Source organism: Delphinus delphis, chromosome 11 (assembly GCF_949987515.2).
Source record: "Delphinus delphis chromosome 11, mDelDel1.2, whole genome shotgun sequence".
NCBI lineage: Eukaryota > Metazoa > Chordata > Mammalia > Artiodactyla > Delphinidae > Delphinus > Delphinus delphis.
The window spans coordinates 84,098,974-84,116,488 of NC_082693.1; the positions used below are offsets into that span (position 1 = coordinate 84,098,974).

The window sequence follows — 17,515 nt, forward strand, 5'->3', positions numbered from 1 at the left end:
CTGTAGTTATTGTTTAGCAACCAAGATAATCATTAACTCTTCTAAAACTTTGTCTCAGGATGCAATATCAAACTCTGTAATGGTCAGGTTTCATTGTAAGAAAAACCACTAATCAAACCTGAGTCAATGGTATAGTTAGACTCCTCTGGTCAAGCATAGCATCTGTCAGCTGAAATTGAACTTCTATCCTGATTAAAGATGTTAACACTCAAGTAGTGACTAAGTCCCTGATATGACACGCAAATTACGTGAGATCCCTTTTGGGGCAGGAGTGATAGTAAAAATCAGGCGTTTTAATCATGAATTTACCGTTTGTTTTCCATCTTCTAAGATGTAATGAAAACATCTCCTTAAGGATCTAAATACTTAAAGGGAGAGATTACTTCTCTTTTGCTTTGTTTTTCTCGTTGAAATAACATAAGCAAATTGTACACAGCTTGTAAAGTTTAGAAAGGTTTAAAGAAAGAAAAAATAGTGACCTGTATTCTGCCGCACATAGAAAACTATCAGTAGTTTGGCTTATTTCCTTGGTGTTTTTCTTTTTCCATATGGCTTCTAAATAGTTGAGCCCACATTATATGCATAATGTTTCCTCCTATTTTCTTAACTAATGATTAAATGAATAATAGTATCCATTTACTCCATATTGCTGACATTAGGTAATAGAGAAGTAGTTGGCCTATATAATCATTTCATTCTTAAAGCTAAACTTTAAGTTAGACTTTTTTATCCCCATTTTTCCTATGAGGAATCTGATTTAAAGATGATCTCTGTCTCCTTCGGGCTGGTAAGTGAAGCAAGTTCAAGTTCAGGGCTTCCTGGCACCAAAGCCTGCTCTCTTTCTACTCTGTCCCACTGCCTGGAGCAGAACTTGTCTTAAAAAAAGAAAAAGAGAGAGGTAGAGTCCCCAACGTGTTTCTAATTTCTCTTTTGTTCTGTATTTTGTATTTTATTTTTTCCCATTTTTTAATTTTTTTATTATTTTTTATATAAATTTTTTTATTTTTATTTATTTATTATTTTTGGCTGTGTTGGGTCTTCGTTGCTGTGCGTGGGCTTTCTCTAGTCGCAGCGAGCGGGGGCTACTCTTCGTTGCGGTGTGCGGGCTTCTCGTCGCGGTGGCTTCTCTTGTTGCAGAACACAGGCTCTAGAGTGCGTGGGCTTCAGTAGATGTGGCGCTTGGGCTCAGTAGTTGTGGCTCGTGGGCTCTAGAGCACAGGCTCCGTAGTTGTGGCACATGGGCTTAGTTGCTCCGCAGCATGTGGGATCTTCCCAGACCAGGGCTCAAACCTGTGTCCCCTGCACTGGCAGGCGGATTCTTAACTACTGCGCCACCCGGGAGGCCCCCCATTTTTTTAAATTGAGGTATAGCTGCTGTACAATATTATATGTTACAGGTATACAATATAGTGATTCACAATCTTTAAAGGTTACACTCCACTTAGAGTTATAAAATACTGGCTATGTTCCCTGTGTTGTACAATAATTGTAACTTATTTTATACCTAATAGTTTGTACCTCTGAATCTGCTACCCCAGTATTGCCCCTCCCCCCTTTCTTTTCCCCCACTGGTAACCACTAGTTTATTCTCTATATCTGTGAGGTTGCTTATATTCACTAGTTTGTTGTATTTTTTAGACTCCACATATAAGTGATATCTTACAGTATTTGTTTTTCTCTGTCTGACTTATTTTGCTGAGCATAATACCCTCCAAGTTCATCCATGTTGTTGCAAATGGCAAAATTTCATTCTTTTTTTATGGCTGAGTCATATTCCATTGTGTGTGTGTGTGTGTGTGTATATATATATATATATATATATACACGTCATCTTCTTTATGCAGTCGTCTGTTGACGGATACTTAGATTGCTTTCATATCTTGGTAATTGTAAATAATGCTGCTATGAATATTGGGGTGCATGTCTTTTTCGAATTAGTGTTTTTGTTTTTCCCAGACATATACCCAGGAGTGGAGTTGCTGGATCATATGGTAGTTCTGTTTTTATTTTTTTTGAGGAACCTCCATACAGTTTTCCACAGTGGCTACACAAATTTACATCCCCACCAACAGTGTACGAAGGTTTCCTTTTCACCACATCCTCGCCAACATTTGTTATCTGTGTTTTTTTGGTGATAGCCATTCTGGCAGGTGTGAGGTGACATCTCATTGTGGTTTTGATTTGCATTTCCCTGATGATGAGCGATGTTGAGCATTGCAGTTTCTCTTTCGATTGGTAGGTCCCTTCAGCCTTCCCAGTCAATGTCTGGATTATGCTCCTTACCCTGGAAAGGTCAAGGTTTTGGGGTTTAGGATACCCTGGCCCTTCTGTGTTAACCACTCTGCTCTGTTTCACCCCAGCACACGGGCACTTTATGTTTCAAAGCGTTTGTCACATCAGAATCAAGCGATTAACCCAGAGTTCACGAACTTTTTTAGCATCAGATAGGGTCATGGTCACATCCAGTTCATATAGTCATCAGAATAAAATTGAATTTTTTATTTGCTTTTCTCTTTCTAACCCATGGAAACTAATGTGATCTTAAGTTAATTAGACACACCGTAGACAAGAAAAGGCTTTGTCTAAGATGCAGTAATGAAAGTGAGCACATCCAGAGTAGTGAATGACAGAATGACTTGCTGCTTCTCCAAGTCTCCTGAGCTGTCAAATGCGGGTAAAAAGTCCTACTCTACAAAACTCTAGGACGGATTTTAAAACCTCAATATAGAGGAAAGTACTTAGCGGAGTCTATAACATAAAGAAGGCACTCTGTAGACATTTTATGAATAAATGAATGAGCGAATCACAATCAAAACAGACCTCTGATCGTGAGAGGCGAATAAAGTGACTCCCTTTCCCTGAGCCCTTCTTAAACAGTGGGTTACTCGAAAAAATAGGCGCAGCCAACAGGATTCAGGATCTTCAGTGGGTTTCATGCATCACTCTGGGCTATGCAAAAATTGTGCACTACTCACCCCTACAGTCAAAGGAGTCTGCAGGGTTCCTTGAATGTTCAGGTCTTTCCTTGTGATAGGTCTCGAGGCCAGAGAAGCAAAACGCGAAAACCAAGGCTGTCCTCTCATTGGGGCAAAAGGGCACTTCCCTTTATCTTCATCTCCCAAACATACTAAATGTCTCAAAAGACTTCCTTCCTTTGGCTCAGGAAAGAGATCAATGCTCTACTCTGCCACGTATTTCACGTCTCCCACTCTGTGGTGATGACAAGTGAGATCTTGGCTATCGCTGTACATTTCTGCAAGGATAAGCCCATTTTGGAGCTGCTGACGTATGTTCATCTTTCTTTTTGAGGAAGCACAAGCTCTGGAATAGCCTTCTTTCCAAGTCAAGGGCAGAACCCACTTCCTTTCTGATGCACTGACAAAGACATTCACACTTAACACCTCTGGGTTATTTATTTTTCTTTTTTTTTCTTTCCAGTACGCGGGCCTCTCACTGTTGTGGCCTCTCCCGTTGCGGAGCACAGGCTCCGGACGCCCAGGCTCAGCGGCCATGGCTCACGGGCCCAGCCGCTCCGCGGCATGTGGGATCTTCCCGGACCGGGGAATGAACCCGCGTCCCCTGAATCGGCAGGCGGACTCTCAACCACTGCGCCACCAGGGAAGCCCTGGGTTACTTTTTAAATTATTTTAATAGTACCCTATTCAAAACCAGAAAACTCGACGATCAATTCCGAAAACTTAGAAAACAAAGAGAAGCACAATGAAAAAAATTAGTTATCTTCTAAAATTAGGAATAAGGCATGAATTCTCACCTGAGGAAAAAATATGTCATCCTGATGTAAGGAAGGTGTTTCTACTCAGGTTTAACTTGCTTTTCCCTCATTAAAACTTCTACAGCTTTGTCAGATCTGCATATGGGAGTCTCATATGTGTGTTATTAGCAGAGAAACATATTTTTAAGCTTGAAACTTAAATCACATTTGAACAACCAATATTCTGTTTCAGAGGAAATACTTTTTTAAAATTTGAACATCCCAGTTCTTTATTATCCCATGGTGAACGGTAACAGATCTGTGCAAAAACTCAGAGTAATGGAAAAAGAATGTGGGCAGAGGGTTACACAGAAACTTGATTTTGGCCAAAGCAGTCTGATTATTTCAGAGGAAAATGGTCTTGATGCTCTGTGAGGTCAGTGTCATCAAATTATGCACATTTATTTTTTTGCATCATGTTATTTGCATTTCCAGACCTCTTTTTCTTTCCTCTTGTATGTTCCCTGCCGTTCACTGCCTGGGTTGCAGAAAATGGACTACGTGGATTTGAAACCAGTCTGTGAGGCATAAATAATGCTGAGTTCACGTGAGGAACCTATTTTCACAACAGTTTCCCAGGCAGACAGTTCCAACCAGAGCTATCAATGGAATATTTACCGTTTTTAAAAACCAGGACATAGTCTCTGCCTAGCACTGTGCACCAGGCTTTGAAACAAAGGTGGTGACACTAGTAGCCACTTCTGGAGTTCCTGGGAGATAAAGTTACAGGGAGGTCCCTGGCCTCTTCCTGGCCAGGAAGTTCATTATCTGCCTTTAAAGGAACAGAACAGCTGATGATTTGCTGACAGCTTGTCAGGGGTAAGCCTCCTGCGTGAGCAAAGTCACGATGCAAGAGACCCCCAGAGTAGCAGTGACCAAAGGGAAATGTGATAATTATTGAAAACAGCCTTATCAGCCGCTTGAGCCCTCCACCAGGCCTTAGAAACGTGCCCTTAGAACAGATTCTGGAAGAGCTCTTTCAAGTGTGGTTGCTGAGAATGTCAGTTTTTACCATCTTTTTTTGCCTGATGGGGACCTGAGGTGATAGAAAGTGATTTGAGAAGCAGGAAAGAAATGTACACTTTTACTTTAAACTTTTTATTTTAAAACCGAACAAGCTGTTTTCATAAATTGTTAAAGCATTCAGTTTAGGACAACACATGAAGGACTGTCCATACTCTCACATTCCTGCTGTCTTTTTTCCAAAGTTCCTTCCGGGCTTGGCCAACTCATAAAGGTCGAGCATTTCTTGAGCCCCTACTGCTTGCTGCACATAATCACCTATATGACAAGGCCAGTCCGTAACCCCAAGGAGCTCACAGACTGATGAGGGAGAGGGACACAAAAGCAGATGAGGAGACACAGTCACACTTGAGAGTCCAGGTGAGGACTCTGGGACTTTGAGGGGGTTTGCAGCTCGCCCAACGAGAGCCAGCTAATAAGTGCAGAGCAGGGTAGGAAACAAGGGCCGTCCCACTGCAGAGCCCCAGCTCCAACCTGTCCCTGTCTCCTTACCCAAACACCTGGGTGTGTGGCCAAGTCAGCTGCTGGGAAGGCAGCCCTCCCGCCATAAGCCTGCTCCTGGCAAACTTGCTTCCATTAGCTGGGTGCCTGTCCCTGCATGGAGTTGATTCCATGACACCCAAGTTCCCCCTAGTTCCAATCTAGCCCCGAGGGGCAGTGTGGTTTTACTGTAAGATTGTAGACCCTGAAGTCAGATTGCCCGGCTTCCACTCTCAGCTTTACCACATTCTCCTTCTGGGACCTTGCAAGTTACTTCCCCTCCCCGCCCAGTTGCCAGATTTAGCAAATAACAATGAAGGATACCCAGTTAAATCAATTGCAGATAAGCAACAAATATGCCTACAGTATTGGGGACATGCTTATTCTAAACATTTATTCATTGTTTATCTGCAATTGAAATTTCACTGGCATCCTATATTTTATCTGGTAAACCAATCTCTCAGTCTCGGTTTTCTCACGTGTCAAATGGAGATGGTGATGCTGATGCGACTACCTCCAAAGGCGGTGCTGAGGATTGAGTGAACTCGTACGTGTAAAGAACGTAGGATGCGCCTGGCAGGTGGTAGGCATTCAGAATATGCCACTTACCGTTTCTGTCTTTTGTGGTTCTCAGATCACTGGCTGGCCTCTTGACTTCAGGAGGTGTGTCTTGGATTGGTTTTTTATTCTAAGGTACTGATCTTATGTAGCCTGGCTTAGTGTTAAGGACTCAGAACCTTGAGTCAGGCCTGATCACAATGGTAGTTCCAACCGTCACCAACCCTGTGATCTTGGGAAAGTTCCTCTCCTCTCTGAGCCTCAGTTTCCTTATCTATAACCTGGGGAGGGGGACGGGAATGGTAGCTTCCCGTATGGTTGTTGTCAGAAGGAGACCATGCATGCAAACTGCTTAGAAATAGTAAATGCTCAACAAATCCTCTCCGTCTATTATTGAGCTGATAACTATTCCCTGCTCAGTTTGGTAAGGACATTTCTGTGCATCTCATTTTTTATGTAGCTTATGATCCCTTGGGTTTATTAATTTTCTTTGCACCATTGTCTGCCTTTCCGTGGACCCCGTGGGTCACCCTGATGCCTCAGGTCAAAGCAAAGGCCTACCCCTTCAGGAACATGGGGACAGTAGGGGCTTAGTCCGCTCGAGCTGCTATAACAGAATACCATAACAACAGACGTGTATTTCTCATAGTTCTGAGGACTGGGAAGTCCAAGGTCAAAGTGCCAGCAGGTCCAGTTCCTATTGCGGGCCCACCTCCTGGCTTGTCGACAGTTGCCTTCTCTCTGTGTCCTCAAGTGGCAGAGAGAGCGCTCTGCTCCCTCTTTTTCTCATAAGAGCTCTAGTCCCATCACGGGGTCCCCACCCTCATGATCTCGTTTAAACCTAATGACGTCCCAAAGGCCTCACCTCCAAATGTCATCACACTGGACGTCAGGGCATTAGCATATGGATTTGGGGGGCATAGATATTCAGTCCATAGCAGTAAGCATTCACTTTGCCCTTTAGCCTGCTGACTCACAAGCCACTGGCAGAGAGACCTGCCCAGAATGAGGAACACGCTGCAGAGAAAGCCTCCCATCCCCTGCAGCATATGTGATGTTAAGGCTGAGGAAAGCCCCAGGAGGCAGCAAATTCACAACCGGCAGACACCCAATGGGCCCTGAATGAAGCAGGCTGCTCATTTCAGAGAAGGAGGCATTGGGGCACCTCTCGAGAAATAAGCCCGAAGCCCAGAGGCTGCCTCATCAGCCCCTGCCTGCCCACAGCGAGAGGCAGGCAGGCCCCTTTCTGTCCCAGCTAAACCTTCACTTTCTTGTGAATAAACAGAGAAGACGTTGCCAGCTTTGAAGATGATTCTAGGCACTTAATGAATGTTGAATTCATTAATTAAACGAATGGCTTGTAAAACACTTGAGCCATTTAAAATAATTATATATATAAATATATATAATTTATATATAATTATATATAGTTATAATTATATAAAATAATTATCCATACAGAGAAGCACAATTACAAGCCTTTAAAGTCAGACAGGGCTGAATGGGAATCGTTATCTCTGAGCCCAATGGCCCTGTGTGACCTATCTATGCCGCAGTGTCCTCATACCTAAAATGGTGAAAATAACCACTTCACAGGGTGAAGATTAATAGTTCACAGTTGTGGAGATTAAATATACTGAGATAATATGTGTAATGTTCTTGGCATTCCACCCAGGGTCTAGATTGCCAACAATAACAATAATAATAACAAACAAGGACAGGACAGAAAGGAAAAACAAGTCATACTGGTCTTTCTAAGACCAACATCTGGCCCAATGGTTTGCTAAATGGTTATTTGGACCTGAAGAAATACTTCCAGTACATTGATTTTCTTACGACCACACTAAAGTATTCAAATGAAAAGATTTAGAGATTGAAGGTAGGAAATTGTATAACTTACCACGTGTTTAAAACCAGCCGTTTCTGATTCTAGTGTCCTAGTGTGTTTTCCTTTCCAGTGAGTATAATCTACGGAAATGGACACCCCTGAGGTCTACATAGAAGTAAAGTTTAATTATTTATAGGGACATTGACCACCTTTTCCAAATCTATCATTGAAGCACACAATCTGCTAATGGATTTTTTTCATTTATTCTTAAGTCATAATTTACATACAATGAAATTCACGCTTTTTGGTGGACAGTTATATGAGCTTTGACAACCCTAAACAGTTGTGTAACAAGCACCACAATTAAGATAGAGAACAGTTAGGTCATCCCCCAAAATTCCCTTTGTGGTCAAGTCCTCCCCCAACTCCCCACCCCTGGCAAATACTCATCTGTTTTCTGTGCCTATCATTATGCCTGTGTGTCCTATAATCAGACTCCTACAGTACGGACCTTTGTGAATCTGGCTTCTCTCCCATAGCATAATGCATCTGAGATTCTCCATGTTGGTACATGTATCAGCAGATCGTTCCTTTACAGTGTTTCATGGTCCACCATTATGTGGTTCTACCCAGTTTATCTATTCACCAACTGAAAGACATTTGGGTTTCCAATTTGGTGCAAGAATAAAGCTGCTATGGACGTTCATGTACAGGTTTTAATGTGAACATACGTTTTCATTTCACTTGAGTAAATACTTAGAAGTGAGAGTCTTGGATTGTATAGTGAATGTACTTTAACTTTATAAGAACTGCCAAGATGTTTCCCAAAGTGTGTGCATCATTTTTTCATTCCTACCAACAACGTATGAAAGTTCCAGTTGTTTGGTATCCTTGGTAGTACTTGGTATAATCAGATTTATTTTTTAATTTCACCCATTCTGATAGGTGTATGGTAGCATTTTATTGCAGCTCATTTTAATTTGCATGGCTCATGTGCTTATTTGCTATTCATACATCATTCAGGTTGTTTTCTTACAACTGAGTTTTGAGAGTTCTTTAAGTATTTGAGATTCAAGTCCTTTATTTGATATGTGATTTGTAAATATTTTCTCAAAGTCTGTGGCTTGTCTTTTCACTCTCTAAAGAGTGCCTTTTGAAGAGCAAAACATTCTTAATTTTAGTGAGGTCAAATATTTCCATTTTTCTTTTCTAGACGTTGCTTTTTGTATCACATCTAGAAATCTTTGCCTAATCTAATGTCACAAAGCCTTCTATATTTTCTTCTAGAAGCTTTACAGTTTTAGGCATTATGTTTAGATCTACCATCCATTTTAAGTTAACTGTAATATGTGACTCATGCTCTGAATCAAGGTTCATTTCTTTACATATAGATATCCAGTAATTCCAGCATCATTTCTTGAAAAAGCTATGCTCTCTCCATTGAATTGCCTTTGGACCATTGTAGACAATCAACTGACCATCAGTGCATGGGATCTCTTTCTGGACTCTCTGTTCCATTGATCTATATGTCTATCCCTTCACCTTACCACACTGTCTTGATTACTATAGCTTTACAGTAAGTCTTGAAATTAAGTAGTATAAGTTTTCCAACCTGGTCATTTTCAAAATTATCTTGGTTACTCTAATTCTTTTACTTTTCCATATAAAGTTTAGCATCAGTTTATCAATTTCTACCCACAAAATTCTGCTAGGATTTTAACTGGAATTACAGTGAATCTATAGACCAGTTTAGGGACCACATAAAATATTGACTCTTTTCATCTATAACCACAGTATATCCCCATTCACTTAGGACTTCTTTTATTTTTTGTCAGTGTTTGCTAGATTTCAGCTTACAGGTTTTGCACAATTGTTGTAATATTCCCACCTAAGCTCTTCATGGCTTTGGTATTATGTTTAATTATATATTTTTATTCCAGTCACCAGCTGTTCCCTGTTAGTTTATAGAAATGTAATTGATTGTTGTATGCTGACCTTGTATCCTGAGAACTTATAAATTCATGTATTAGTTCTAATGAATTTTTGGAGATTCTTTTGAATTTTCTGTGTAGAAAATCATGTCTGAGAATCAAGACAGTTTTTATTTCTTCCCTTCCAATCTGTATCCATTTTGAGTCTTTTTTCTTACCTTTTTGCACCGACCATGATGTATTATCTGTTTTGTATGTTGTTGGATTCAGTGGGCAAAATTTTGTTTTAGAATTTTTTGATTTTTAATTGTTGTTTTAGATTTTTAAAGAATTTTACATCTATGCTTCTTAGGAATGTTGGTCTGTAGTTTTCTTCTCTTATAATGTATTTGTCAGGTTTTAGAATCAGAGTAAAAATGCTCTCCATATAGAAGGAGCTGGGAAGTGTTCTCTCTTCTTCAGTTTCCTAGTTTTTATATAATTGATATAATTTCTTCCTTAAGTGTGAGGTAGTATTCACCAGTGAAGCCATCTGGCATGAAGTTTTCTTTGTGGGGAGGATTTTAACTTCAAATTCAATTTCTTAAATAAATATAAGGATATTCAGATTATCAGTTTTCTCTTGAATGATCTTTGGTAGTTTGGAACAATAAATTTATTCACCTCATCTACTTCATCGAGTTTATTGGCATAAAGTTGTTCGTAATATCCGCTTATTATCCTTTTCATGTCTCTAAGATTTGTAGTGATGTCCCCTCCCTCATTCCTGCTATTTCCTGATGAAAAAGAATTTCTAAATGAAGGAATTAGACTGTAATCTTCCTGAAGTCACAGAGTATATCTTTTTGATCTCGTGTCCCCAGTGTTCATTGAAACCTAGAATGTAAGCTCCATGAGGGCAGGACGCTGGCCTTCCACCAGCTGCTCGGTGCTGCACTTTCCTCTGAAGTAAGTCTTGGTCCACTTGAGTGTCCAGGCACTCCCTCCTCAGTAAGCTCATTCACAGCAGAACCTTGCTGAAGCACCAAGGGCCCTGCCTGGTGCCCAGCCCAGGCACCACACAACCATCCCCATGCAAAGGCCCATCAGCTCATCACCTCCCAGCAGCCTAAGCAGCACCTTCACAGCTTCCCTGTCGGGGACCATTCACATTAATTCCTACAGCATAGCCGGCAGTTCTCAAACAGTGCTGTGCAGTAGAATTACTGTCAAGCCTGTTAAAATGCATATTCCTGGGTCTTACACCCAGAGATCCTCATTCAGTGGGTGTGAGGTGCCAGCCTTTGCATAAAGTGGAAACAGGTTATTATTGGCCAACAGGGCGAGTCTAGACTGAAATCCAGCCCATGCTTGGCTCACCAAGCCACGCACTCTGGTGTGGGCCTGGTCCACCCTCAGGTAGGGCCACGTCTTGATTTTAGTTTCATCTGCTTGCCAAGTCTAGTGTCTATGGGGATATATCTACAAGGGCAGTTGGGGTAGGGAAGGCTTTTTCCAATTTGCACAAAGCCTCTCTACGCCCTGGTGTGTTAGCCTACATCCTCTAAAAGCACGTGCCGAGGTAGGGCTAGAGATGCGTGAGATTAATTAAAAGGAGCGCCTGCAAGGGAAGATGAGAAAGAAGCCAGGAGAAGTGGGGAGAGCCATCAGTCAAGGATGGAGCGCTAACCCTTGTAAGAGAGAGAACCAAGAAAGGCTGGATGGAAGAGTCTTAGACTACATGGAGTTCTAAGAAAACTTGGTAAAGCTGGTGAGGAGTCCTCCATCAGCCACAGTCACTCAACAGAAGGGGTCCTCTGTCTTGTGAGAATGGGCCTGCCCTGGTATCCCTGCTGTGCTCAGTCACTGGCTGGAAGTGGAAAGTGTGGCTTCGTGAAGAGGGTGGTGGATTTCAGGGAAATTATGCCCTGAGAGGTGCACTTTCACAGCTACTGTTCCTGGAGAGAGGAGGGTCTTCGGAATCTGCCTTTGTAACCACTCCATCACAATCACACTTAGAGGAACACTTGCCTACATTTTTAAAAAGAAAGGATTGCTAACCATCCCCTAAGGAAAAAAGGAGGCCCAGACTTCCTGGATACAATGTCACAATCTTGGGGGCTGGGATGAGGGGAAACTCCCCAATTCCTCTGCAGTCAGCCTGTAGCCTAGAATCTAGTTATATCCACAGTGGATGACTCTGCCCCCATTTTCTGCTCTGTATGTGGTAACAAGGGATGAGCCGAGTAGAAGGGACACCCAGAGGATGGAAAAGTTGAATCTGCCTCAGAGACGGGGTCAGGGAGAACCACTTTGAGGGCGGACAGGCACAGGCAGAGTGTGGAGGGGAGGGCACTGGGGGGCAGCACATGGTGGTCTGCTTGGGCTGGACAGAAGGGAAGGGAGGGGAGCTGGCTCAAGGCCTGGAGGAGACTATTGGATGGAATGTTTTGGGGGGAGCCTGGGGTTCAGGCATCATTGCCTACAAAAGTGAGAAGGCCTGGGAGAGCATTTCTGCAAGGTGGCACTGATGACTGCGTCTCGGGGTGGCGGAGGCCCTGTGCTCTTCTGAGCCAGCCCTGAAGGCAGGCTGGGGGTCATCCAGAGAGCACCTTGAACACCTAGCCCTACGGAGAGGCACGGGGGTCAAGAGGGAGCAGCAGTGGTAGAGCTGTCACCTCTATCCTGGCTCTGCCCAGAGCTGGGCCTGGTTCCCAAAGTACCATCTTATCCCAAGAAGCGTCCCATAGCACCAGGCAATGGGAGAAGAACTGTTTGATAGCCCATTGCCTATGGAAACCCTCTCTTAGCACCCCTTGCTCAGTATCATGAATTCAAGTGTTTCCGTTGGTTTTCAGATGAGCTTCAAAGGTGGACCTGGCACCTGCCTGATTAGGCCCTCTTCATCCTCGCCTCCTGACGCCTTATTTTTTTTTTAAACATCTTTATTGAAGTATAATTGCTTTACAATGGTGTGTTAGTTTCTGCTTTATAGCAAAGTGAATCAGTTATACATATACGTATGTCCCCATATCTCCTCCCTCTTGCGTCCCCCTCTCTCCCACCCTCCCTACTGATGCCTTTTTAAAGCTAAGGACCACACTCTTTAAGCAGGCCCTTCCTTAGTGATCCAGCTGTTGCCCTCCGTTGAGCCCAAATTTCAGGGACCCGGGCCATGCAGGATTAGTGGTTTGAGGTCAGTGTTGGTGCCCTCCAGTAGAGTGATCAGAGCTCTAGGTCTCTTCCCTGGACAACCTCTCTCCTGGTTTGTAAACCAGTATTTATCTGTTTGTCTGTTAATCCATGACTCTTTCCACACTGGACTGGCAGGACCGTGGAAACAGGGACCAGGTTTGTGTGCTCACCCTCTATACCCAGGACCTTCCATGGTCCTGATTCCAACAGGTGCCCAATCATTTTTTTCCTGAGTGTTGTTATCTGCTACAAGGCCAGCCTGAAAGAACAGAAACTGGAGAGGATGGAGAGTATCCACTCTAAGTGCTAACTACCACCATTTCTTGGGCGCCTAATATTTCCAGTCCCTACCACAACCTGCCAGGAAGATGCGTGAACCGAATCTCAGAGCCAGGCATCGACTTTCCCAAAGAGGTACAGCTAGCAGAGTTGTGCTGGGATTCAAGCCCGGAACACTCGATTGAAAAATCTGGGTTTTTTCCTGACAGCATTTCATCTTGTGTAGTCACTGCCCTATAGCTGGTGAGAACAGCCCAAACCAACGTACTCGTTTTCTAAGTGATTTATCAACGGGAGCTACACCTTAGCGTGTCTTCTCCTTTACTCACTTCATAACCGTGTCTGCATCTGTGCGGTGATTCTGGTCTGGAGCGGTGCTGGGTGAGGATGAACAGCGATGAACAGTGTAGTCGACTCTGGAGCATGTACCAGGGTTGGAAGCCTGGCTCTGCCACCGTTGTGGAAAGAAGGACCACAGGCTCAAACGGTGTGATCTAGCCCTGTGGTTGACTCAGATTCTGCATGTCTCGGGAGATGTATGACAGTAAGTTCATGGCACAGGAGAGCTTTGGACAAAGGTCTTTGTCCGTGGTGGTAGAAGGGGAGGGAGGGCAGGAAGGTTGGGTGCTTCTGGTAAGCGAGTCTCTCATCAAGCTTACCAGCTGGCTGACTTTGGCCGAGTCACTCTACTACACTGTGCCTTAGTTGCCTCATCTAGAAAATGGGGCTAAAAATGGGGCTTAACTTCAGGGTATTGCTTTGAACCCTTTATTATTATCTAGAACTCCATATCATTAGCTACTTTTTGGAAAGCATTTGCCTTGCTAACTTTAATTTGGGATACCATTTGATCCTGTCTCGTTCACACAGACACAATTCATGAGCATTGCACCATTTCTGCTTGGTGTTTGCTAGTCCAGATCCCTCATTTTAACAATCAGAACTCAACCAAACCAGCATTAAACCCATGTCAACTCAGCACTCAAAGTGTAGAACAACAGCAAGTGTAGAAAGAAAAAAAAAAAAAAAACCTTTTGTTCATCCTCATCACAGCAGTACCTTAAACTTCTGTCTCTTACCATTACTTAAATCTTGTATTTAATTTTGGACGTTTACTATCTGACTTTCTAGCTAAATGTCCCTCCACCCCAATGTGTAATATAATGCCTGGCACGTGGTAGGTATTCCCTGAATGTTTAGTGAATGACTGTGAAATCCTCTAATAAATGTCTATAAACACTGATTCAGGTCTCGCACAGCCCAAACGTGCAAACTGATGTTTTTTTGGAATTAGCTTCTGAGTAAAAACTAAATTCCTTTGCTTGCCACACAAAGTACTTCATTAATTGGCCCCAGCCAATCTATTATTCCTCATCGACTACCATTTCTCCATACCCTCCCCCCAACTCCCAAGTTCCAAACCTGCCAAACTTTATAGCATTCCCAGAACAGGTCATGCCCTTTTACAACTCTAAGACTTTGTACTTGCTGTTCCCTCTTCCTGAAATGCTCTTCTCTTTTAAGCATGGCCAACTCCTACTGAGCCTTCAAAACCCCAGCTTAAATGACGACTCCTCAGGGATGTCTCCTTGACTCCCCAAGGCAGTATCAGTAGCTCCCTTCCCTGGGCTCCCTCAATTCCCTGTCTAGCACACTGACTAATTGGCCTGGCTTTAGAGTCATACTAAGGGCTGAGCTAAATCCCTGGCTTTGCGACTTACAAAGCGTGAGACTTCGGGCGAGTTATGTGACCTCTCTGAACTTCAGTCTCCTCGTCTGCTAACTAGCACCAGTAGGAACCCCTGAGGGTTGTAAAGGGGATGATTTAATTAGATGATTGTAAAGTGTACAGCGAATGCTCAAGAAATGGCAGCCAATCTGATGCGTCCTAGTACAGCACCTGACTACTCTGTGATTCACTTGCCTCCCCTATGTAACCCTAGATGAAGCAGGCAAGGTCTTCAGTTATTTCTTATCCCTGGCAACTAGCACACTACCCGGCATGTAGTAGATGCTTGATGCGTCCTTGCAGCATGTTCTGTGCAGTCACAAACCAATGAATCTGCCCTTTGATTCCCCAGAGTGCCCGGGAGGAGCGAGGGCGCCCTGCAGTGGCCGGGGCAGTTGTGCTGACGGCATGGAAGGAAACGGAAGCTGCTCCTGCCAAGTGAGTTCAAAACCTTGTTCTTCTCCTCCCTGACTCTGCTTTCTCCTTACCTGTGGGGTCCCTCTGTAAACACACACTGGGTGGAGACTCTAAGAAGTAGCGATATTAGTTAAAAAATTTTTTAAAAAAAAGATGCAGTGTACAACAAAATGACATGTTAGAGGCTGGGGGACCTTTGAGTGTATCCATCTGTAAAATGAGTTTAAGCCTTAGGTGTATTCACCTGTAAAATGAGTCTAATAATAATACCTACGCGATTAGACTTGTTGAAAAAGTGAGATGAGATCATGTATATGAAGATACTTTGTGAAACCATGCAGGGCTACAGAAATTTGTCATTGTTACTGTTAAAAACCACCGTTATGAACAGACGCGTCTTCGGAGCTGTCCTCCGCACCCTTGCTTGAGCACTGCGCCTGCCCATTGAGGCATTTCTTTGCTGTCCCACGAAAGGGACTTTTGCAAGCTTCAAGCCTTAGACAATGGAAATACAAAGAAATCCTTCTGAAAAGGGTTGAGCTCAAGTGTCTTCAGAAACGCAGAACTGAAAGCGTTTTCACTTCCGCCTTGGGTGGAGTTACGGTTTAGCCGCCAGTACTTGTTCTCTGTGTCTTTGGGCTGACAAAGCAGCTTTCTTCTGAAGAGCTCCAGGTTCTTAGTGATAACTGATGCAGGGCTGGATGTACAAATTATAACACAAAAAGAGCAATGAAGGAAGAAAGAGAAAGAAGGAGTTTCAGGACAGGCACAGAGGGAAGATAACACTTGAGAAACAAACGCTGACCAGACAAGTCAGTGAGAAATCCAAGGGCTTTGTGGGCAGCGCAGATCGCTTGGGTCTAACATCCTCTCCCTGCGGTGTCCTGCAGGAAGGATTTGGCGGGACAGCCTGTGAAACGTGCACTGATGACAACGTATTTGGACCCAGCTGTTCAGCAAGTATGTCTCGCTTTTGTGTCATCGAATGCAATTGTGAAGGTTGAAAGTCAGACATGGCTTATACAGCTCAAGACCCCAGGAATAAAGTTCCTTGGGGGAAAAACACAGAACAGTTCTCTATAACCAAGTCTACACAGGCAAAACAGAGAGTTGACAAGAAATCTGATAAGGAGAGACAGTGTGTCTGTGGTTTTCAGTGCTTGCAGGCAGCTACTCACCAGGAATGCTTCCTGGCAAACTCTGGGGCATAGGTTCCCTCTCTGCAGGCTCCAGGATCCAACATCCACCAGTTCCTTGCCTGCCCAGCTTCTCCATGAGGTCTTTCCAGACCATGGTCTCAGCACTGACCTTCTCGTCAGGGACCTCTATATCCCAGCACATCTAATCTGCCCTTCTTTGGGAAGTTCACAGATAAATACCTGAGGGTGATCAGAGGTGATCAAAATTGTCCCACTTTGCAGATTATGGCTTTGTTCCTGACATGGGTTTGTCCACTCTCTTATTTCTGGTTCTCCCCAGAAGTTGACCCGGAAGCATTCTGCAAGCATTCTAGTACAAGTCGCATATTTGAGAGGTGACCCAGGGAAACACTGAGAAAGTGACACAGAGGAAATAAAGGGGTGTGTTGTCAAGACAGAGGCCAGTGTGGATGACCAGAGCTTAATCCCCTGGGGAACTCCGGAGTCCGTGTAGAACACTCACCTTGGGGTTACTTTACCTGAGGGGGGAGGGAGCCATGGTGTCGTAGGCAGAATAATGACCACTCCCCAGAATGTCCACATTCTAATCCCATGGACCTGGGAATATGTTGCCTTCCGTGGCAAGGGAGAATGAAGGTAGCAGATGGTATTATGGCTGCTAATCGTCTGACCTTACCATAAAGAGACTATCCTGAATCATCTGAGTGGACCCAGCGTAATGACAAAGGTCCTTAAATGTGGACGAGGAAGGCAGAGGCAGAAGATGCGGTGTCAGAGTAAGGAGACGTGAGGAGGACTCCACCAGCCCTTGCTGGCTTTGTAGGCGGAAGCGGCTCACGAGCCAGGCAATGTGGGCAGCCTCTAGAAGCTGGGAAAGGCAGGGAGAGGGATGCTCCTCTCAAGAAAGGAACACGACCACCAACACCTTGATTTTAGAGCAATTACTTTGGATTTCTGACCTCCGGAACTGTAAGACGATAGATGTGTGTTGTTTTAAGATGCTAGGTTTGTGGTAATTTGTTACAACAGCAATAGGAAACTAATCCATGCGGTCGTTAGAGGGGAGTTGTTCATTCCCTGGCACTTCCAACCCCCAGTGGGCACCCAGGCAGAGCAGGCTTCCTAGGAAGTGTTCACAGGCTACTGGAAGGCAGCTGGATGCAT

The 17,515-nt window shown here is 43.8% G+C and overlaps 1 protein-coding gene across 2 annotated transcripts in view; it reads left to right on the forward strand.

Annotated features, from left to right (window-relative positions):
* STAB2 (stabilin 2) overlaps nt 1–17,515 on the forward strand; it is a 162,721-nt gene that overhangs the window by 11,996 nt on the left and 133,210 nt on the right. For both annotated transcript variants that reach the window (XM_060025489.1, XM_060025488.1), the window contains 2 exons: nt 15,127–15,212; nt 16,082–16,151. In XM_060025489.1, the coding sequence (XP_059881472.1) occupies nt 15,127–15,212; nt 16,082–16,151 (156 nt within the window). The remainder of the gene's footprint in view (nt 1–15,126; nt 15,213–16,081; nt 16,152–17,515) is intronic.